The sequence below is a fragment of the Lissotriton vulgaris genome, chromosome 2_1 (genome assembly GCF_964263255.1).
Source record: "Lissotriton vulgaris chromosome 2_1, aLisVul1.2, whole genome shotgun sequence".
NCBI lineage: Eukaryota > Metazoa > Chordata > Amphibia > Caudata > Salamandridae > Lissotriton > Lissotriton vulgaris.
In genome coordinates this window covers 731,172,773-731,197,413 of record NC_141687.1, presented here as the reverse complement: position 1 = coordinate 731,197,413, position 24,641 = coordinate 731,172,773, and the positions used below count along the sequence as shown (strand labels likewise).

Here is a 24,641-nt window from a genome sequence, read left to right as displayed (position 1 = left end):
ATCACAGTGTAGAGTCCTTCTATTGCAAGGAAGAAGTATTCTGCGTGGCATCGTGGAGGTGTGCTGCCTTGTGCTGTTAGCATTTCTTTGACCAGGTCCTTTGTTGTCTCACTGTGGGCTCAACAATCTGTGACGGTGGGTGGGGCGGGGGAGGGCCAGGGCGGGGGCTAGTAAACTCTGTCACTTGGCCGAATGGAGGTAAGTATATAAATAACTAAATAAAGAATTACATTGTGCACGCTGCAACGCCAAATAGAGATTCTGAGTTCTTTAGTGCAGCATCCTGTATTTCCACTCTACGGATATGTGTGAGAGTTTGTTGGAGCCGCAGTGTGTGGTGAAGACTCCCGCGCAACAGATGGCACTGGTTTATGTTCCCGTTTTTCAGGAAGAAATCTGTGTTAGCCAAGCTGAGGTTTCAACGTGCTGCCTTTCTTTGGGCACGCCTTCATTTATACACTTTCTAACGTGTTAGAGGCATTTTGCACGGCATTTTCCTTAAATGAAATATGCAATTAAAAAAAGTAATAACATGCATATGTGCTCTGTGGTGGATATCAGCATTTAAATAGTGTGACCACAACCCCCTCACTCTCACTCCTTTGATATGTTTCTGAGCGAGTAATTAACCATCGCATCCAAATCCAGCAGCTTCAGATAATTCCAGAAGTTCTATTTTTGCTCGTGTGTGCGACTGCTTTTTCCATAAACCTCCCCGTGGGTATTTAGCCTTTCAATTGTTCCACTCAATGCATTGTATGCCCTGTCTAGCACCAGGTTCAGAGTGGCAGGGCGTGGGTGGACCCGCTCGTTTTTCTATTAACATCATTTCGCTGCGTGAATATTTGCGCGGAAATGCCAAAGCCTTCAGCGCACTGATGTTTACATTATAAACATGAAAGAAGTAGTTCCTAGGCTCGTGCTGGCAACTGAACAGTTGAAAACACCAGCACGTGCTTCCTGCAAGTGGATGGTGTGAGGCCAATATTTTCCCACTGGAAATAAGAATTTGTGTTTGGCCTGATATGGAGTTGTAAATTCATAATAATAAGACCATCATGCAGAGGCGTGTCTCACACACGAGTCTGTAGAATTCAGAGAAACATAAATACCACGGGCTGAAATCAGAGCAGCATTTGTTCCACTGCAAATTATGGGAACTCAGATGATAAAACTACTCATTCTCAGCAACTACTTTGTTGCTTTGACGCAGGAACTGCTGCGTAACTGGGAGCTGACACACTGCTATTGATCTGCACACGTTTAAAATGTGTGTTCATTTTATAGTCTGAAGATGTCAATGTGCAGTTCCACCATTCCACCAAAATTAGGGCTCCATTACTATGGCAGGCGTGCACGGTAACGTAATGTGGGACCGTCTGCAAGGGGTGCGGCAGTCTACCACCTGAAATGAGGATGCCACCGTGGCGGTGGCAACCCCTATTCCCAGCATTTTGGCGGGCGCTGCTCACAGCACCGCCCGCCCTTTCCATGTAAAGGCTGATCTCCGCAGTAATCGTAATATGGATGGCAGTGTCTTGCTGACATCGCTACTAAATTAACCATGTTTTCCGCTGGTCGACGAGTCGACCAGCGGAAAAGCGGCGGACGGTCTTTCCTTCCGCCGCAGACCCCCCAGCCATCCTACTACGGCGGGGGTCTTTGAAGTGTTGATGGTGGGCGGATCACCCCCGCTGGGCCAGCGGTGACTACTGCCAACCCGGCGGGGGCGATCCGCCCCCCATCCTAATGGGCCCCATAGAGTGCTGTGTGGGACTTGGTAGCCGTAATGCTGGGTTTTCCTTTCTTTCTTATGATATGAACTACGATTGTAGACATCTTGATATGAAGTTCAGGTGTCTTTTATGTGTCGCTTAACAAAAGATGGGGTAACCCTGTGTCCCTCAGAACCTGGGTATTAGTGGTTAAACAAACAAATGATTCTGTTGGGTAGGACAAATTTCTTTGAGAAATGCTAATAAATGCAAAAGAAACAACAATGGGGACTCTCTAATACACATATACAAATGAGAAATCAATGCTCACGCTGAAAAAACAAAACAAATGATATAGCCAGGTATTGAATTCATGAGTGTTTATATTTAGAATTCAATTAAGTTTGTGCTGAATTACTTCATTCAGTGACAAAACAAACAATACAAAATGCGACCATCACACATATATACAATTCTGTGTCAATTGGTGAAAGGAGTGCTCAAGTGCTGAGATATATGTACAAGAATAAATACAATTATATACACAAGTGACAGATAGGCCAACAATTAATTGATCTCCAATGAATCCTGGTGTTATATAGAGGAGTCATGGAGTGTTCTGGACCTAATTTGGGCGTCGACGTTTCGACCCTAGTGCGTCCCAGTTGGTGGTCGCTGCGGGTCTTTATCAAGACAGGATGCGGTCGGTGACGGTCTGTAAATGTAAAGGCTAAGTATCAGAGAGAGTGTCGCGCAATTAGGAATTGCAACCGAGTAAAGAGTGAGTCACTATGTACTCACATGGATCAGGAAGGACGGTTTGCCTGGAGTGATGCCACACGTATGTTGGTCATATCTGTGGATAGGGAATGGATGTTAATTGCAGATCCAATAGCAAATTGGATACTAGTAAAAGATACAGAGAATCCCGGGCTGGAGCTGACTAGCGGGGGATGTTGTGATACACTGTAAGCCAGGTGGACTAGGCTTGACCTTTCAGTGAAGGGAGTGAGTAATCTGCGGCGTTAACCAAACATTTAAAAGGCCGGGCAAGAGGAGCGCGCAGGTGCCCATTAACAAAACGTGTGCAGCCGTGTGTACAGGCAATCACTCGCGCCATACGTGAAAATTGTTGTGCCCTTTAAAAAAAACAACAGAAAAAAAACGGTTCTTGCCTTACACCACCTCTGCGAGAGCTCGGTTCAGATCACCATGAGTCGCTTTGGACCATGCATCTGTGATCGTTTCTACGACGGGTGAGTTCATGCATGTCTGCACACTACCTCCGTGGCATGCAGGTAGCGGGTCGGGATCGTGACCGTTTTTTTTTTTTTTTTAAAAGGGCACAACAATTTTCACATCACCTCGCGGTTATTAACATATGTCAGCACTGTTTTTAAATAGGAACTTTAATCACCCCCGCTGACAGTTACCCCATGTTTTCCGGCATGGCGTGAGTGACTGACTGGGCATACTGCTTAAAACGATTGGTATTGGGTACCTTCGCACTCACCTAGCCTGCGCTTTTTAAGTGTTTGTGTAACACCGTGGGATACTCACCATTTTCACTGGTAGGCCCAGCTAAGTCCACCTATCCAGCATGGCGCGAGTGATTGCATGTACACACGGCTGCACACGTTTTGTTAATGGGCACCTGCGCGCTCCTCTAGCCGGGGCCTTTTTAATGTTTGGTTAACGCCGCAGATTACTCACTCCCTTCACTGAAAGGTCAAGCCTAGTCCACCTGGCTTACAGTGTATCACGACATCCTCCGCTAGTCAGCTCCAGCCCGGGATTCTCTGTATCTTTTACTAGTAGCCAATTTGCTATTGGATCTGCAATTAACATCCATTCCCTATCCACAGATATGACAAACATATGTGTGGCATCACTCCAGGAAAACCGTCCTTCCTGATCCATGTGAGTACATATTGACTCACTCTTTACTCGGTTGCAATTCCTAATTGCGCGACACTCTCTCTGATACTTAGCCTTTACATTTACAGACCGTCACCGACCGCATCCTGTCTTGATAAAGACCCGCAGCGACCACCAACTGGGGCGCACTAGGGTCGAAACGTCGACGCCCAAATTAGGTCCAGAACACTCCATGATTCCTCTATATAACACCAGAATTCATTGGAGATCAATTAATTGTTGGCCTATCTGTCACTTGTGTATATAATTGTATTGATTCTTGTACATATATCTCAGCACTTGAGCACTCCTTTCACCAATTGACACAGAATTGTATATATGTGTGATGGTTGCATTTTGTATTGTTTGTTTTGTCACTGAATGAAGTAATTCAGCACAGACTTAATTGAATTCTAAATATAAACACTCATGAATTCAATACCTGGCTATATCATTTGTTTTGTTTTTTCAGCGTGAGCATTGATTTCTCAGTTGTATATGTGTATCAGAGAGTCCCCATTGTTGTGTCTTTCATGTGTCATCAACTACTGAATATTGTGCAGCACCCCACGGGGCTGCGCACAGACTATTCACTTGAAGCCTAATTGCAGCAAGATATTTATTACATTTTTCCCATAACCTGCGTAAATGCCTTAAATACATCATTATCGCAGCACCTATTACAACCAGTCAAACAGTAGACTTTTCAAACAATAAAGATATCCCAAAAGAGTATATTTTCAAGTGCCAATCAGCGCAAGGATCCACAAGCAGAGAACAGAGATGTATTGCACATCAAATCAGGAGGTAAATAAAAGCCAACGATCTTCCCTATATGTTCCACCAATGAAAACTGCAATAATCTGTCTGAGCAAATACTATTGGACATATTTATTATTCCTCGTTGCAATTATTGGAAAAGTCCCTCTTTTGCATGCTGTTCCTCCAGATTTTTGAATTTTGTTGCTGAACCCGTTTTTGTTGACCATAGGACTTTGCAGTTTACCGACACTATCCAGAGGTAATGTGCTTGTGCCCTCCCTTTCAAACTTGTTAAAATTGGTACACACCTGATGGGTAAATTTAATTTGCTTGTAAGCCCATCAGCTATGTAGACCATGGTAAACCCGTCATGAAATATGCAGAAACCAATAATGAATCTGGTTGTTTTTAAATGCTGAACGCTCTCCTTTTCTACCAGTTCCTGCTGATGGACCAGTAATAGCTCTGAAAACATCTACCTCCCCAGCTTCTTTGGAAACTGTCAGATTAACATCACTCCAAACCCAGTAGGGCTGTTTCTGTGGATAGAGAATAAAATACCTCTTTCAGCAACATGGAATTGTTCAACAAGGTGTGAAAAAAATTCGGGCACACATCTGTCAAGTAGTATAAGCCCTGTTTGTAGAATCCTGATTACGATTTATTGTAGTCTTCGGCCCAGATTTATTAAACTTTGACCCAATGGAACGCAGCAAGGGACATTGTTTTACTATGTTGTATCACAGGGAAAAAGCAGAAATAAGTGATATCTAATAAGATATGGCAGAGTTCTGCTCTCTCGTAACACTGGCATATTTCTGGCTTACTAGCACCAGCTCAAGGCACCCTTGCACCACATTGCAAGGGTGCCACCATTGTGGACAGAATCGATTTTGTGCAGGAAGGGATATCTTTCTTGGAGGCTTAATCGTTTTTGTATGTGTGATGCAGAAAGCAACATACATGCAAAGGGGAAGTAACAAGGAGAAATAAAGCTTTTTCTCCTTGTTACTCCAGCCGGCGCACAAAGTTGGCAAAAATCCATGCTTACTGAATTTAGTAAATATGGTTTTGTGCCAAAATACACGGATACATGCACAGGAATGCCTTTGCTCCACCCATGTATTGTCTCCCCGATGCAAGGTAGCACAAGGGAGTGTAATACGTTGCCTTTCGTTACTTTTGAGATAAATTCCCACTCAAACTCAAGCTAATCTTAATTTGTATGGCTTTGTAAATCTCAACACGGATTTTGTATGTGGACTGAGGCACAACCCAGACGCAAAATGTTAGTCAATTTGGGCCTTAATGACTTCCTCATGCACTTACGTGGGCCAGTTGGAGCTCACAAACCAACCTGCATCGTCCCATGAGCCAGGCCAACTGGTAGCATGAAAACCACCCTTCCAGTCTCTTTAACTTCCCACCCTATCTTTACCCAAAACCCTCTATATCATTAGGGGACAACGTGTCATACATTCGGCCCAATGATCGTGAGCTTCCTCTTTTTCTACTTGATAAAATTCTTATCCTCCTGTCCTGTCTTTCTATATAGCTATTCCTTCTTTCTTGCACACCCATCCTACCCATTGCTCCTGAGTAAACCAGACCTAACTCTGTCCACCAATGTCTGACTCGTTTCTAAAATCTGAAACAGGGCATTGTTGGTCAAAAGCTGACTTTTGCCACCCAGCACTGACATCAGGATCGTAATGTAAGGATTTTCTGTTGTTCAGGTCTGTTTTCCAGTGCCATGTACCTTAATTAAATTTGGTACATTTTGGTATTTTTCTGGAATATGGGGTGCCTACTAATTGTGATTTAGCACTTTCATTGCCTCTTGGTGCACTAAGTGTCATATAAAATGAAGTATATGTTAACATCACAGAAATAGACAAAAGCACTTAAACGTGATAAATTAACATAGTCTTAAATGATTTACTCCTGCATCCTATTTTATGTGCTGTCCATCGTGTGTTCTGGAGCCTTTGATTTAACTGAGGGCTCAGTGACAACACAGACACTCACGATGTAGGTTAGAAAGGGCATCAGCACAATAAAACATCCACCTAACAATTTGAAAAGATGCCTTTCTTCAAGAATAACACGAAACTCTGGAGGATGTTGGAAGCAATATTCCAGCAAACAGCTTTTATTAAGCTGTGACTCGCGTCTAGCACAATCACAGTTCAAGTGCGCGTGGAATGTCACGCTCCAGCAGTTCTTGCCACAAAGAATGGAAGTAGCACAACACGTGACGCACACTTAGGGCGGTCTTGTTACCTCGCAGTAGCAGCGGGACACAAATAAACCAGAAACGAATGAGCTAATATGAGAACAGTTTTGCGACGGCCATAAACAAAAGTGTGCAAGATGACGTTTAGCATTAAAGAAACAACAACATTTTTTTACTCAAATAAACTGAAAAGACGTTGCCGAAGGTGACGCACTAGCCATGGTTACTAATCCAAAGCCAGGAATAGTTTAGGGGAGGCAGAGAATTTCATTTTTAAAGGGAAACATATATTTCAATATTAAAAATCAAAACGTACCCTTCGCAGTTCGGACCGACGTTTCTGATTATTTTTTCCATCGCTTCCTCGGTTTCCTTGAGCTTGTCTTGCAGTTGTCCAAGTTCATAATCAGCTGAAAAACAAGAGAGTCCCTGGTGTAAACAGCAGCTTTGACGACTGGTTCTTGCCCCTGATCACAAACCCAGTTCTTTCCAATCCCCGGCCGACGCGGAAGGCCTTAGCAACCGGTAAAGCCAATAGTGGAAAAAAGCCGCCGTGATTGTTTGCTTTCTCTAATCAAAACTCACAGGAGCAGTGCTGCCCAGGCTGTCATTTGAATGCAAGCACTCGGCGCAAAGCACTATAGGCGATATTTTAGTGAAATAAAAAAGAAATGCGAATTACTTTAATAATGCGTTTGAATGCATGTATTGGAATAAAGGGACATGTAGATATTGAAGGTAGGGTAATTAGTGCAAGTTCTAAAAACCACTCAAACACTATGGGGTATATTTACAAGGGGATTGTGTCACGGAGAACGTCACTTTTTTGATGTTCTGGTGGCACAATGCCCTGCACCATATTTACAAAGTGGCCTTAAGCACATTTTGTGGCTTAACGCTTCTTTGGAAATATGGCACCCGTCCATGCAGGTGTCTGCGTGAAAGGAACATGCAACGGGTGTTACTGTGGGCATTCCACCGCAACACCCATTGCTTTTTGACGCTGCCCCAGATTTACAAGAGGTGTAAATCTGAGGCGGCACGAAAAACGAACTCTATAAGGCCTTAGAAGGGCACAAAGTGGAGAAATACTTTTATTTGACCTTGGTGTTGCTTTTTCTGTGTGTGAGAGCAAAATGCCATTAATGATTGTTTATGTGCAGGAAGGTGTGCCTTCCAGCACACGTAGAAGCAACAAATCGCCATTACTGTTTAAGGGTGTCGGCGTTGGCAGCTATTTTAGCACCAGTGCTAGGGAAAACACAGGGGTGTGCCATATTGTAAATAAGGCGCATCCCTGCGTTTCAGAAATGGCGGAGCGTGGTGCTGCAAAATTTGCCACAGCTCCGCGCTTCCTCATTTCCTTGTAAACATGCCCCAACATAATTAGGAAATCTCCCAGGTGGTAATGGCTACACCAGGAATATTATTACTAACACCCATTGCTGCCATAATTAAATGATTGTCCACTAATTTGGTCATTACCTCATAAAGTTGGAGACATCTTCAATAAAATCAGGTACTGAAATGACAGTGCCACACACCGAGTGGTATTACTGTCTAATCTCCTGGTGATTACAGTGGCCATTTGTAATAGTATCAATCAGGAATCATGTCAGTAATTCAATTACTGAACATCATTTCTGCCCAATGTGCTACACGCAGGATCATAATCAGAGGAGCTATACAGTTTACTGAACTTACTTCAATAAAGTAAATAGATGAAGAAAGAAGGGGGTCATTTAGGGTTTGGTTCATGGCCCACCATTCCCCGATGTGGCTTTGTAGGGCCAACCATCTAGTTTAAGGTTTTCCATCCTTTAGGGTGCTGTATTTTCATCATTAATGCTTCTGTCCACAGCTGCTGCTGGAAAAACAAACTCTATCGTGGCTATAACCAGGTCCGGTTTTAGCGCTGGTGGTGCCCAGTGCAACAGTTTGTTTGGACACTCCCGCCCACCAATTACCTCTTTCTTCACAGATTCCCTTACTAGCACCCTCCTTCAGTACCCCTCATCTCTTCATAGCCCATCTCTCGCATACATTTAATTTAATTTGTTTTAAAGCACTAGTTAGGATTGGCTTTACTAATAAGAATGTATATTCGCCCACATTAACCCTATTTAACAATATTAGGAATAGATTACGAAAGACAGGGGAAAAAAGCATAGGGCCATATGTAGGTAGCCTAATACCGGTCAGTAACGGATGACATTACCGAATTTCGGCCGTTACCGACTGGTATTAGGCTTTTCAGATGTAGGAGGCCAAATTGAAGGATTCGGTAATTTACCGGATCAGTAATTTAAGGAATCAGTAAATTACCGAAAGCTTAAAATATAGATTCGGTAATTTACCAAATCCTTAATGTAGGGAGCACTCAAATGAGTGCTTTTCTCATTTCAGGATTCGTTATTTACCACCAACTACAAGTTGGTGCTAAATATTGAAAACAGTTAAAAAGCTATTTTTTGCAAATTTTAACAGTGCCATGTGGCAGACATACATGCCCTTAGGGCATGTTTGTCTGCCACATGTGCACCCATGCACTATTCAGGGGTGCAACAGGGTGTCAATGTGACACCCTGCCACATTCGGTACAATCGGTACAATCGGTAATTCTCATTCATTCCTATAGGCCTCCAGGCCCATAGGAATTAATGGGAATTACCAAATCGGTAAATACCGAATATGTAATTACCGAATTTTACCGACTCGGTAACATTTACCAAATGTTTTCCTGCGTAGCATTTACCAATTCTAAAATACTGAATCGGTAAAATTCTATATTTTAGAATCGGTAAATGTAGATTACCTACATAAAGCTCATAATGTCCTAACCTATATTATGCAGTTTGCCTGTAGCTCTTTGATGTCAGTTTATAAGTCAGTGTTACATATTGTAACTTATAAACTGTTGTAACAAATGTATCTCAAGTGGGGAAAGCAGTAATTTACTGAACTAGACACATAAAATATAATTCTGCGATCTGCATGGTGCGTGTTCTTTGCATTTGGCATATTAAGACCCTAGGCTACTTTAAGATGAATCAACAGTACAACTAGACGAAACTCCGATCAATCACCAACAGGAACATCAATCAATAGAGTTATTGTAAAATTTTTACTGCTGCCTGAACAGTGCTGGAAATACAAAGAACTTTGCTGCATGTGCTTTTAAAACCATAAGTTATTTCTAAACACAGCACCCCCCCCCAGAGGTCAGCACCAGGTGCTGCTGCACTGGTTGCACCGCCCTAAAGCCAACCCTAGCTATAACTTTGCTTATTGACACTATCTGGCCCTTGACTCTCATCATCTCACACACAGCTCTGCCCTCATGATGCTACCCTCTGTAATAGGGTGCTGAATTATTACTGTAATAGGGTTTCAAAATGTGGATCATTTATGTAATAAATACAACAGTAAAGAAAGAAATGAACATAGATAAGGTTTGACGGTACTTAATGATGAAACGTGATTGGAAAACAAACAAGATGGAAAGGAAATATTGAAATCAATTAACAGTCATTTTTGATAAAATAATATATCACCATGTAAATCACTTTTAAAGGGTATCCTAAATATTAATTTTAATTTTTTATGTTTACGTGAAAATAGAATGTCTCTTTGAGATCCTGTCTTATTAACTGTCGGGAAAGCAATGCATTTACTAACACACATTTGTAAACCAGTGCCTGGTTGCTAAAGCACAAAAGTGAAAGTCTTTTCTCTCGAGAAATGTGAGTAAAGTTTTAAGCAATACCAAAACAACTTTAAAAGATACAAATCTATCAGTAAAACTCCCAAATCAGTTAAGTAATATGAAAATATAACCACAATGACCAACATAACAAAGGAGGATTGTGAAATATGATTTTTGTGAAGAAAATGTAAAAAACTACCCATATAAAAAAGGTATGCAAAAATCAGGTGAGAAGAATGCTGCACCAACGACTTTCTTCATCGGGCCCTAGGCAGAAATCTGACTTAGGGAACTGTATACTTAAAGCAGACTCTTACAGAGACAAAGCTCTGCCAGCCATTTACCACATGGACTGACAGACCCTTAAAGTTGGTAAAAGTCTGCATCTAGCTACTGCAGACACAGTGCAAGTTACTTTTAAAGCATGTCTATTATGTTCCACGGCTTTTGGGCTCCAAGGTATGTTGTACTGATGTCTCAGCTAATGGTCAGTGTAGGCTCTTCAACATGTGAAAGAGGTTACTTTGGGCATGAGCTGGATGCAACATTTTATTACAGTAGATTAGCCCTGCTTTTGCAGCTCTGGAGCCATACTTTACACATCTGAGTGGTGTAAGTCAACATGTAACATAGGATCTTTATCCCACTGCTGCATTTGCGCTGTCAAATTACAGTGGCCTCATTAGTAAGTCAGATATGTCAACTGTGATTAACTACTTGTCTCCATGTTTGGGCGTCACAGCACATGCATGTAATGGGAAGTGTTATCAGCCTCCCAGTCCTCACAGTCAAATATGTCAGTAACTTCAGTCCCAGAAAAGTAATACTGAAGGGTGAATTTCACTACGGTCATATCTAATCTTCAATCGACTGTGCCTTCCAAGACTTTGGAGCTAACATATCAATTTCTTAGCAATCATACACACGCTGATTACCAAAACTGAACATTGGTCGCGACAATGTTGAGTGAATTATATAAAATAACATAAACAATGGAGACATAGACAATGAAATGCCAACACTTATATAATACAAAAAAGGGGGTGGGGTCGCACACTACTCACACACCGGCGGAAGTTGCCCCTAAGGACTCTGATCATTGTAGTAGAGTGTTCGCGATGCATCATCTTTCGATCTTGCTATCTTCGCTGTCTTCGCCATCCCTGGACACGTGTTTCGGGTTTTCAACCCTCGTCAGCAGGGATAGGCAGTGTTCTGGGGTCGCCGATGGCTGCCAATATCTGCCAGGTATAGTACCACTCCGGCGCGTAGGTGCGGGATCCCAGGCTCGTCAGCCCGCTGCTCAAGGGAGCTTTAAGTTACAAAAAAGGGGGTGGGGTCGCACACTACTCACACACCGGTGGAAGTTGCCCCTAAGGACTCTGGTCATTGTAGTAGAGTGTTCGCGATGCATCATCTTTCGATCTTGCTATCTTTGCTGTCTTCGCCATCCCTGGACACGTGTTTCGGGTTTTCAACCCTCGTCAGCAGGGATAGGCAGTGTTCTGGGGTCGCCGATGGCTGCCAATATCTGCCAGGTATAGTACCACTCCGGCGCGTAGGTGCGGGATCCCAGGCTCGTCAGCCCGCTGCTCAAGGGAGCTTTAAGTTACAAAAAAGGGGGTGGGGTCGCACACTACTCACACACCGGCGGAAGTTGCCCCTAAGGACTCTGGTCATTGTAGTAAAGTGTTCGCGATGCATCATCTTTCGATCTTGCTATCTTCCTGTCTTCGCCATCCCTGGACACGTGTTTCAGGTTTTCAACCCTCGTCAGCAGGGATAGGCAGTGTTCTGGGGTCGCCGATGGCTGCCAAAATCTGCCAGGTATAGTACCACTCCGGCGCGTAGGTGCGGGATCCCAGTCTCGTCAGCCCCGCTGCTCAAGGGAGCTTTAAGTTACAAAAAAGGGGGTGGGGTCGCACACTACTCACACACCGGCGGAAGTTGCCCCTAAGGACTCTGGTCATTGTAGTAGAGTGTTCGCAATGCATCATCTTTCGATCTTGCTATCTTCGCTGTCTTCGCCATCCCTGGACACGTGTTTCGGGTTTTCAACCCTCGTCAGCAGGGATAGGCAGTGTTCTGGGGTCGCCGATGGCTGCCAATATCTGCCAGGTATAGTACCACTTATATAATACAGCTTACATCCATTTTATTACAACAAGCCCAGAACACATCAGAATTAGATACGTCTGGTTTCTCCGAATAGGTGTGAATCCTTTGAAATTTAAATACAGTTTAACTGAATCAATTGTGTTTCCTTAAAGTGTGTTCCAGGATCTTTGTTCCAACTTTTAGCAATTTTAACAAAGACTCAATTGTCTATATATGTAAATTTACAAATTATCTTGCTGTAGGCAGATAATTACTCAACAAATAACAGGATTTGGAATTAGAAGAAAGCACACCTGATAATCCAAATGGAATTGGTTGCAGCCCTTCAAAGAAACGTACATCTTTATTTTTCAGTATGCTTATTATGTTTACATTTCAATAATTTGTCTGAAATCAGGGAGTTTTATGAAGAAACATCTTTTTTCTATAATATCTCCAATGACAACAACAAATTCTAGAAGAGGCAATTATTATTAACCTCAAGCACTGCACTGTACATTTAACTGTATATAAAAAAGGAATCACAATGATTTTTAAACATGTGTTTCTAAAGCAACATAGTACTTCTCATATTAGGTACCTATACTTTTTTGGCAGACATTCCCCCATATTTGACAAACAAATTACTTACCTTTAACAATGTTCTTTCTGGTGAAAGTTCTATTGAAGCGTTGCTAACCTTTTGAATTCTGTGGACCCCCTCTGAATTATTACTGGAATTGGAGGACCCCCACTGAGTCATCATTGGAAGCTGGAGGCCCCCCTGCCTAACTTCTATGATTTGAATATCAACACACCACACAAAACATACAAAACAAGTATACCCTAAACAAATGCTCAAATATTGAAATATTTTGTTTAATTCACAATTAAATATAGAATTTAAAAAAATCATTGTTGATTCTCTATTTGTATATACTTAATTAATTGCAATGTATTATTTTTTAGTATTATTTAATTGCGTGACATAGCTGCGGACCCGAGGGTCCCCAGACAGGATAAGAACACTGACCTATCTAACTGTAGATTTCTCACCTTTTAAATATTCTAGGGCACCAGACTGGATCTGGAAGATTTATCAGCATAGCCCCGGCGCACCAGTAGATGGCACCTTTTGGCTTTGTGTCAACCATGCTCACTCAGGAAATGACAGCTGAAGCCACATGTAAGGACCACCCAAAGCGCACCGATGCCAGTTTATCTATGGACAATCCACGTCCTTATAGCTCAAAAAACAATTATTTGTGCCACGTTCCAGATTTCTCATTTGGGACATTTTAAGATGAAAAATAGTTCATTCCACAGAACGAGGAGATGGGTGGGCAGTGATGAGTCTGCGATTAGGTAGAGTATCCACCAGATAGAGCATTACATACAGTAAGTAATTTGTACTTTTATAGATACTTCTAACCACAAATTCCTCTCTTTTGAATAGATACCAAAGCAGGAACTCCCCCTGTGGTAGGTCTGTGGAATGACTCAGGCCAAAAAGTTCTGCAGGACTAAATGGGCAAAATGCCCTTTCTGTCACACCTGGCTATCAAGGCAGTAATGTTTCCTAAATGTGTGCACTGATACTCATGTTGTAGTATGACAAATGTTCAGGATAGGTGAGGTGGGGCAAACAATGCTATAACAGTGATGGACTGTCCGATGAGATAGTGTGTTAAAACCTTTATTAGAAATGCTACTCTAGTCCTAAACACAAGCTTGTCTAGAAAGTTGGTGGTGTAAAGTGGCTGGGCTGATAAAGCTTCAAGCTCATTTACGTGACAAGCATAGGTTATCACGAAGAGAAATACTATCCTCAGGGTCAGGACATGTAGAGGAGATCAGTGGAACAGCTCAAAAGGTATAAGCATATGGAAAGTAAGGAACACATTAAGATCTCACTGCAGCATTACGAAGGGTGCAGGAGGAAACACATGGATCAAACATTTGAGAAATTGCATCACAACTGTTGATTTGAACAAGGAAAGCTAGTCTCGTAAATGTGAAATATTCGAAAGGGTCGGCAATTACTTTTAACTATGTATGCTGCAAGTCCTTACTAGGACAAAGACAAAACATACCACAAGTCAACCAACAGTTTGAACTGTAATGGGCCTTTATTATGGGTGCCAAACCATTCCACCTAGAACTTCACCTGCTCGTTTGATGACTATGTGAATGAGGTGGACTCTTCTGTGGAATGACCAGAGAGAAAAATCATGTCAGGAGAACTAAGTGTCCAGTCAATTAGGACTCAGATTAAAACTGCTATCAAAATATTGTGGGGAAAATTAATTCCTACTGTCACTATCATCACCCAAAGCTGGTTTCCTTGGGTCTGATTTGAAAGGTTTTGGGAGCATTGGAGGGCGGTTCCTAGAGAACTGGGGATGGACACCTTGGAACTGTGCAAGGACAGAACTTCAGCTGAGGGTGCGTCTGATTCAATTTGGAGTCAAACAGGACAATAGGATCGGCATCCTTCCTTGACATCAGCATTTTCATGGCCAGTCACAAGGTTGGTGTCAGTGTGACAGGAACTGTTGTTGATCTTGAAGCTGGGCTTGGAGTCAGCTCAGAAGCTGGGGCTGAACATAAATATATTCAGAAGGCACAATCAGCACCAAGAGCTGACTTTCTGCATTAACACTACTGAAGGCCTTCATGGATCCATGGGGCCTAAAGGCACACCAGAGGGAGCCAGCAGGGTGCCAAAGATTCAATGGATGACTTCTTAAATGCCTTAATCTCCTGTGGCATCGTTAATGACCATGGAAATCCAGGGTGCATCAGGATCAGCTGTGGAATAGGCCCTTTGGTGGGGTACCAGGAGTGAGATTGCAGGGCATCTTGGCATCCTCGAGACTTCTCTGAAGCTGATTCATAAGATTAGGACAAGGCCTGCAAGGACTTCTTGGCTTTCCCTTGGGAATTGGACTTACCTGAAGACTTGGTTTGCAAAGACAAGTTGAAACGGCCCAGAGAGTGAAAACAGGTCTGCCTCCTCGACTCGAGTGGGAGTAGGCCTTGCATGGCTTCTTGTGGTGTTTAGCGACATACAGCTTCGCTTTGTGTTCCCAAATTGTCTTCAGATGCATCAGGGTCTTACCACTCAAATGACTTGCAGTCGTGGCCTAAAAACAGACACCAGAGGCAGACCGTGTGGCAGAGGTCTTCAACGTTTTGATGACAAGACCACCTTGTCAAACTTTTTTAGGCGGAAAGAACCCCTCCTGCCAAAAATTTATAGAACCTGGTAACTCCTTATCATCGACAACTATGGACAAACATAAACACCCCCAATTCCCACAGCAAATAATTTTTATGGTGGGGAAATAATATTAAACAGTGTTTAGCAAACCAAAGGTCAGTGAGTGTGGGGATGTGGTCAAAGGTGTAGCTAAAACAAAGTGCTTAATTTATTAGGAATTGGCGTAGGACAGCACCGCAAGTCTTCTTGCTGCATTGCCCTATGCCAATGTGGATGGGCAAGACAGCACTGTAGCATTCCTGTCCTTTCCCCTTGCGCTGGCACACAAATTGCTGCCTAGCACCAACACAGACAGGATTGTTTTTGCACCGGAAGGGGCACCTTCCATCACAAAACAATCCTGAGAGGCGTTTTCCCCTTTCTATCTGAGCTGCAGAGGAAAAAACTAGGAGAAATTAAAACATTTCGCCACGTTACGCCTCCACTGGAGAAGCATCTATTTTTGGAGCTGCCCCAGGTATACGTTATTTTGTAAACATGGGGCAGCATCAAAAGCCATGGGTGTTAAATGGGAACCCCAAGCAAAGCCCATGGAATACCGCCTTGAAGCAAAGTAAGGCAAAGCAGTGACTTGCACTGCTATGTCTTACTCCACATCTATGAGGTCATGCAAAGCCATGCAGGGTGTCTTTGTAGAGCCTCATGTGTATGGTTGAGATGCTTGCGTCACCAGAGCTTAAAAAAAAGTGATGCTCTGGCGATGCAAGCCTCTCACAAACAAACCCCTAAATATCCTGTGCGTTTTTAGATCTTTCACCATCAGGTATCTACATAAAAATAGGCAGCATAAATGAAAAATTAATTTTAAAAGTTGTTACTCAGTGGGAAATGCACAGTAGTACACTATGAAACCTCTATTAGTTAATGCACTGCAGCGGCCTGTGTGTAACCAGAGATCCACATAATTAAATCTTGATTGGTGCAATGGAGACTTGTGATGTGCATTTTGTAATGCTACGAGGTCACAGCCTGTGACAGAAAGCACTGTGAATATGTAAGTCATTATTTTAGACGTGCATTACACACAGTGTAAGATAGAATGCTGCAAAACGTGCAAATAGTTTTATTATAAAATGATGCTCCCAAAATGTAGATTTTAATAATACCAGAGCATATGTAATGCCTTTCTTTTTTTACATAACTGTCCCCTCCACACTTCCTATGGGGTGCCAAGGGCTGTGGAAATACAGTTAAAATTAAAAGCAAGAACTTCCCAGCCCAGTTGTTGACTCTTTGCACTTCAACTAAAAAAAAAACAAATCTTTGTTGTCACAAAGCTTGGAGTGATTTGAGCAATTAAAGCCAGAATCACTCCCAAGCATCCTTTACACTAGCAGATTAACTCCTAGGCACATTTGCATTTCATTCGGCAAGCAGCTGATCACGATCCAAATTAGCTATCCCAGAACGGCTGTCTTTTCCTAAAAGGAAACCAAACATTTTGGATTGCAGGGACAAGTGTAGCTGGGGAATGTCCAACACCCTTACCTGGACTCCACGGCCCCCTTGGCGGACACGCTCCACAGATTGAAGACCTCTATCTTATGGGGTTTTGCCATAGACATCTATTTGTGACTGTCCCTACTAGATTTTAAAACCCTGTAATTTTAGGAGGGGGTATGTTTTCAAGCACATTGGAGAACAAGCATTTGCAATGAAATAGGTCTCGCATTACTGATTACTGGCGTTGCAAATATTAATGCAATACCAATAGTTCATACTTTCAGTAATGCGAGGACTGGTGCACTGCAAAAGCTTGGGATGTGAGCCAGGACCAGCATTGTTTGCGTCAGTGCAGTACCTCAAGCTGCTCCTAGAGGTCTTTGGTGAGCAAGGCACCAGCACTGCATGTCTAGGTGCAGTACCACAAGCTGCTCCTAGGGATCCCTAGTGAGCAAGGCACCAGCACTGCATGTCTAAGTGCAGTACTGCAAGCTGCTACTAGAGGTCTCTAGTGAGCACCATAAACCTTTGGTCACATATTTTACTGCACGCTGCAGAAGATATGGTAAATCCACCCTACCCATAATGCATTGCACGCAAGACATTACCACAAGTACATTCAAATGCGTATGTCCATATATACAATTAGTAGCTTTGAAATGTGAGAAAATAACTAATATATTAATTCCAGATTAGCTTGTACTCTATGTGGAGCTGATGAAGAGAAATTTATAGAATGTCTAATATAAATGTGAGATGTGGTAGGTGCAGTACCGCAAGCTGCTCCTAGAGGTCCCTAGTGAGCAAGGCATCAGGACTGCATGTCTAGGTGCAGTACAGCAAGCTGCTCCTACAGGTCCTTAGTGAGCAAGGCACCAGCACTGCTTGTCTAGTTGCAGTACCGCAAGCTGGTCCTAAAGGGCCCTAGTAAGCAAGGCACCAGCACTGCATGTCTAAGTGCAGTACCGCAAGCTGCTCCTAGAGGTCCCTAGTGAGCATGGAACCAGCACTGCATGTCTAGGTGCAGTACCGCAAGCTGCTCTAGTGACCCTAGAGAGCAAGGCACCAGCACTGAATGTCTAGGTGCAATACCGCAAGCTGCTCCTACAGGTCCTTAGTGAGCAAGGCACCCACACTGCTTGTCTATTTGCAGTACCACAAGCTGGTCATGGAGGTCCCTAGTGAGCAAGGCACCAGCACTGCATGTCTAGGTGCAATACCGCAAGGTGCTCCTAGAGGTCCCTAGTGAGCAAGACACCAGCACTGCATGTCTAGGTGCAGTACCGCAAGCTGCTCCTAGAGTTCCCTAGTGAGCAAGGCACCAGCACTGCGTGTCTAGGTGCAGTACCGCAAACTGCTCCTAGAGGTCCCTAGTGAGCATCATAAACTTTTAGTCATATACGGTACTTCACCCTGCAGAAGATATGGTAAATCCACCCTACCACGAGTACATATACACAATTAGTAGCTTTGAAATGTGACAAAAGAATTATTATATTAATTCTGGATTAGATTGTACTCTATGTGGAGCTAATGAAGGGACATAGATGTGCTAGTGAGTAAGGTAACCATTGCCAACCTAGTTTAGGAACGAGTGATTGTCCTGTTTGTAGGCCTTTAAAAAAATAGTGCCTTGATACTGTAATTAAAACCTAGGGCGTAACAACACATGTAACAGGGGGTGTCCTCATGGGAGGTTAAAAAAAGAGACAAGGCGGTACTCAGGAGGGACTACTAAGCCCAATGACCAATGAAAAGGACAGGGACAGGGGTCAATTAAAAAGTTGGGAGGAAAGTAGGGGGAGCTTTATGCCCATATCCTGAATTCAGCATGTCTCAAAGCGACAGAGCAAGCGCTGCCTAGGCGAGACCTAAAAATGTTGTGAGAAAAAACTCATGAACTGCTAAAAGAAAAGGTAGGAACTAGATCTGTATCTATGGACCATAGATAGGATAAAAACAAAGCGATGTCAGCATGCTTGGGTATTGCTTGTATACATCTCTTGGGTATTGCTTATATACGGCTCTAGCAGTAACTCCTGGGACGGTGCGGGTCAGTGGAGCCAGACAATACTTACAGACAACACTTACTGGTGCACAGGGCCTATGCTGAAAATTTTCTGGATCCAGTCTGACACCTAGATTTAGTCTAATGGTAAGGATTCTGTGATTAGAAGCAGCCATCACAAAATGAAATTAATACAAACAATTTTACAGAGGTTTTTGCTGTGTAGAACCACTCCAATACATTAACCCTCTCGTATTCAAACCAATAGTAAAGTTTAATTAGAAAATCCCTACAATATTTCATAAGTAAAGAAAACGTAATCCCTTCCATTTATACCAGTTAAAAACAGTCCATCAGATTCTTAATTTCTATGTCTAAAACCCATAAAAAGTTCATTTTTATTAAATTCTTGAAAGGGTGAGGGTTAAAAGGGCTAATGGTAAATTCTACAGAACATACAAGATAACTGGTAAAATACACATAATGTCATTCATTTTACCATATAATTTTAGTGTAATGGCCTCCTTCTGTAGTCTCGATTTATACGAGTGAAAATACTTTTCATATGTTGCTTATGTATAATTGTATTGTCCATGCAAAGGAAAGCACCATGATATCTAAGGGCTCGAATTAGAATTTAGTGGACTTTACGTCCGCCACCCTGCCATTAAGCCATTAAGCCACCTGCCTTACTGAGAGTTCACGGCCGACCCAGTGGTAAACTCCATGGCTTTATGCGTATTCCTGTCACATAGGTTCATAAAAAATTAATAAAAAGTTTGATGTGCCTCCGTCACTGGTGATGGACATTTACACCAAACCTTTTGAAACTTCCTAAGCAGGAGCTATTTGTTCCAAAACGTAAAATGAATGCCCCCCCATAACATGGGAGTGTTCTCCAATGGTGTGGGGGTAATTTTTTATATTTACTGTCCATTACCACCAGGTTTACCTGGACAGACACAAGAAAAAAGCCATCCAATTGTACACTCTAAATTGGGCGTAAAGTCGAATGGCTTATCTTCAATGGACTGTTCTCGATTGATTCTGAACAATAGTACATTTTGAAGTGGGTAATATCTTTATAAAAGGTTTCACTTGAAGTTTAAGGACAAAACAGACCTTCTCAAAGTTATTAGTATCTTTATTTTGGGCTTATAACCAATAATATTTTTGCTGATTACACTGAGTACCATATCTTGGAGACATGCAATAAATAAAAGACATAAGACGAGGGATAATTCTCATCTATTTTTAATATGTAAATATTTACTCAGTCTACAAATTCCTTTAAATAATTGATACATTTCCTTTTAGGGGTCAGTTTAACCTTATACCCCATTAATTCATTATTTAAATGTACTACCTTATTTTCTTCAGTTTAGTGGCTGAAAACACACCTCCTGCCAGTACACATGAAGTGTAAAAAGGTATACAGTCAAATTATTGAGTCAAAAATATCGAATTAAAAATATAGAATGGACACAATATCGAATGAACAGAATATAGACAACAAAAATAAAGAATAGAATAGCAGTAATATCGAATTCAAAATATAGAATGGACAAAATATCGAATGGACAGAATATAGACAACAAAAATATTGAATGGACAGAATACAGACAACAAAAATATTGAATTTGAGGTAAGTTAATATCTATTTTTCAATAATATCCAATTTTTTAAAGTGTTTTTTATGTTAGTATATGTGTGAAAAGTGTATATTTATTTTTCTAATTTATTTTAATTAATTAATTTTATGGTATTTAATTTTTGCGTAATATAATTCTGTAGCGGGTTGTGGGTTTATAGGGGAATAGGGTGGGAAGTAATTTAATTATAATTAATTAAATATGTTAATTAATTTATTGGTATTTATTTTGAATTAATTGTTAATTCATTTTTAATTGGTAATTAATTAAAATATAAGTGGTAATTCATTTTTATTAATTGATTAATTGATAATTATGTTAAGTTTATTAATTTATTTTCTGTAGCTGGTTGTGGGTTTATAGGGTAATAGGGTGGGAAGTAATTTAATTCTAATAATTAAATATTTTAATTTATTTATTGGTATTTATCTTGAACTAATTTTGTATTAATTTTTAATTGGTAATTAATTAAAATATAATTGGTCATTCATTTTTATGAATTGATTAATTGATAAATATGTTAATTTTATTAATTTCTTTTCGGTTGCGGGTTGTGGGTTTATAGGGGAATAGGGTGGGAAGTAATTTAATTGTAATTAATTTAATTTTCTTATTTATTTATTGTTTTTTTTGTTTTAATTTTTAATAATTTTTTAATTGTTAAATAATTAATTAACTGGTAAATAATTTGTATTATTAGGTAATGATTTTTAATAATTAATTTTTATTTGTATTTTTAATTTATTATTTATTATATTATATTAAATTGTTAATTATTTTAGATTAATTTGTAATTGGTATTAATATTTAATGTATTTTTATTCATATATGAAGTATTTACTTTGCCTACTGCTGCACTCTCTGGAGTGGGAATAGTAATTTTTACTGCTACGCTATCCCACGCTTCCCCTACTGTTGCACTCACTTGAGTGGGAATAGTAAGTTTTACTCCTACGCTATCCAACACTTTCCCTACTGTTGCACTCTCTGGAGTGGGAATAGTAATTTTTACTCCTACGCTATCCAATGCTTTCCCTACTGTTGCACTCTCTGGAGTGGGAATAGTAATTTTTACCCTCCCGCTATCCAACGCTTTCCCTACTGTTGCACTCACTGGAGTGGGAATAGTAATTTTTACCCCTACGCTATCCAACGCATTCCCTACTGTTGCACTCACTGGAGTGGGAATAGTAATTTTTACCTCTATGCTATCCAACGCTTTCCCTACTGTTGCACTCTCTGGAGTGGGAAAAGAAATTTTTAGCCTCCTGCTATCCAACGCTTTCCCTACTGTTGCACTCACTGGAGTGAGAATAGTAGTTTTTACCCCTACGCTACCCAACGCTTTCCCTACTGTTGCACTCACTGGAGTGGGAATAGTAATTTTTACCTCTACACTATCCAACACTTTCCCTACTGTTGCACTCTCAGGAGTGGGAATAGTCATTTTTACCCTCCCGCTATCCAACGCTTTCCCTACTGTTGCACTCACTCGAGTGGGAATAGTAAATTTTATGCCTACGCTATCCAACGCTTTCCCTACTGTTGCACTCTTTGGAGTGGGAATAGTAATTTTTAACCTCTCGCTATCCAATGCTTCCCTACTGTTGCACTCACTAGAGTGCAAATGGTAATTTTTACCCCTGCGGTATCCAACGCTTTCCCTACTGTTGCACTCTCTGGAGTGGGAATAGTAATTTTTACTGCTACGCTATCCAACGTTTTCTCTACTGTTGCACTCACTGAAGTGGTAATAGTAAATTTAACCCTCCCGCTATCCTACGGTAAAAATATTGTATATTTTTTTATTAATATTATGTTCATATATATATATCTATATATATATATATAGATATATATATATGTATTAAAAAAGTACATTGTATTTTTTTTAACTTACATTAATTATTTATTAATTTTAAGGTTATTTAAGTATTTTAAGTATGTTTAAGTCAATTATATTTATTAGTTCATTAATTGTCAATTACTTTTAAGACATTTAAAAAAAATCTATATTTTAACTAACTATATTTTTTACAACCATATTTTTCATTCGATATTTTTGTACTTACCTGTTTGGAGATAGGGATTCGATATTTTGGTAAGTTTATATTTGTGTCATCGATATTCTTTCAGTGATCCGTGTAAAAATACTGGCAATTCCGTTTTAATCATCTGACCAGTGGGATTTCATGAACATGATTTCAGCTTTCATGCTTTCAGATACCATATTTTGTGCTATTCACACAATCTTGTGTATATTTTACTAAAACATGGCAATTTCACATTTCCTTTTTCATGCACTGGTGAAAAGAACATAAATGCCTATTCCATAAATTTTTACAAATTAAAAGTTTTTTGAGAAACATGCTAATTGCTCAATACATGGTTAGAAAGGAAACATCGAGGGCAAATCAGCAGGATGCAATATAATTATTGTATATAATAGAGGCAACATTACAGATATAAAAAAAATACAGAATTAGGGCACCATGAACTCCAACACTAATGGCTTTAGCTCTAAATCTTCACATGACCTCTGGACCATTAGAGTCCTCAGTACAAGGGCATATCTCGCATAACCCAGCTCTTCGAGTTACACTCGGTAAGCTGGCAAAGTTAGTCACATGCACACACTCTCTTTTCATATATGTTTTAATGGAAATCATAACTTTTTGAATTTATGTCTCCTACAAATAACAATTGCAAAAGGAACAATTGATAGACAGAATGCAGAAAAATGCCAAACATTTACCCCAGTACAGAGATCTGGGCCTAAATCCATCGTTTTATTTCTCACCATGCCATTCCAGTTTGAACCCAGCCATATGTAAATCAGTCATGTCCCTACGCCCAATGGGAACAATCCCTAACTGTGCCGGGTATGCCCAGACATGGGTCCCAGGCTCACTGTGCAACTGGATTAAAGATATCCTTGCTGATAAGGGGTGAAACCACAAAACCGGTCCTACGATGCTTGTTTTCAGTTCAGAGATGACCTGGCTTGGCAGTTAGGGCTGGACAGTTCCAATGAGGCACAGGGTCAAGACTGATTTGCATATGGTCAGGTCTAAACTGGGGTGGCGTGGTGAGCAAAGAAATGATGGATTTAACTCAGATCTCTTGACTGGGGTGAATGTTTTGATTTGTTCTGCATTCCATCCATCAATTGTGTGTCTTTTGCTTTCTCTCCCTAAGTGAGGCAGGTATGCCCAGACGTAGGTCCCGGGCTCACTGTGCCACTGGATTCAAGCTATTTTGGCTGATGAGGGGTTAAACCCAAAAACCGGTCGTAGGATGCTTGTTTCTGGTCCAGAGAGGACCTGGCTTGGCAGTTCAGGCTGGACTGTTCCCATAAGGCACAGGGTCAAGACTGATTTGCATATGGTTAGGTCTAGACTGTGGTGGCATGGCGAGCAAAAATATGATAGATTTAACCTAGATCTCTTGACTGGGGTGAATGTTTTGATTTGTTCTGCATTCCATCCATCAATTGTGTGCTTTTGCTTTCTCGCCCTAAATGTGCCGGGTATGCCCAGACGTGGGTACCGGGCTCACTGTGCCACTGGACTCAACCTATCCTGGCTAATGAGGTGTGAAACCCTGAAACCGGTCGTAGGATGCTTGTTAATGGTCCAGGAAGGACCTGGCTTGGCAGTTCGGGCTGGACTGTTCCCATGAGGCACAGGGCCAAGACTGATTTGCATAAAGCCAGGTCTAAACTGGGGTGGCATGGTGAGCAAAATATTGATGGATTTAACCTAGATCTTTTGACTGGGGGTGAATGTTATGCTTTATTCTGCATTCTGTCCATCAATTGTG

General features: G+C 41.2%; 1 protein-coding gene across 1 annotated transcript in view; it reads right to left on the bottom strand.

Moving 5' to 3' along the window:
* The window catches only part of RIC3 (RIC3 acetylcholine receptor chaperone), a 143,666-nt gene that overhangs the window by 34,069 nt on the left and 84,956 nt on the right, over nt 1–24,641 (bottom strand). The window contains exon 4 of the mRNA XM_086956014.1: nt 6,947–7,040. Coding sequence (XP_086812140.1) covers nt 6,947–7,040 — 94 coding nt within the window. The remainder of the gene's footprint in view (nt 1–6,946; nt 7,041–24,641) is intronic.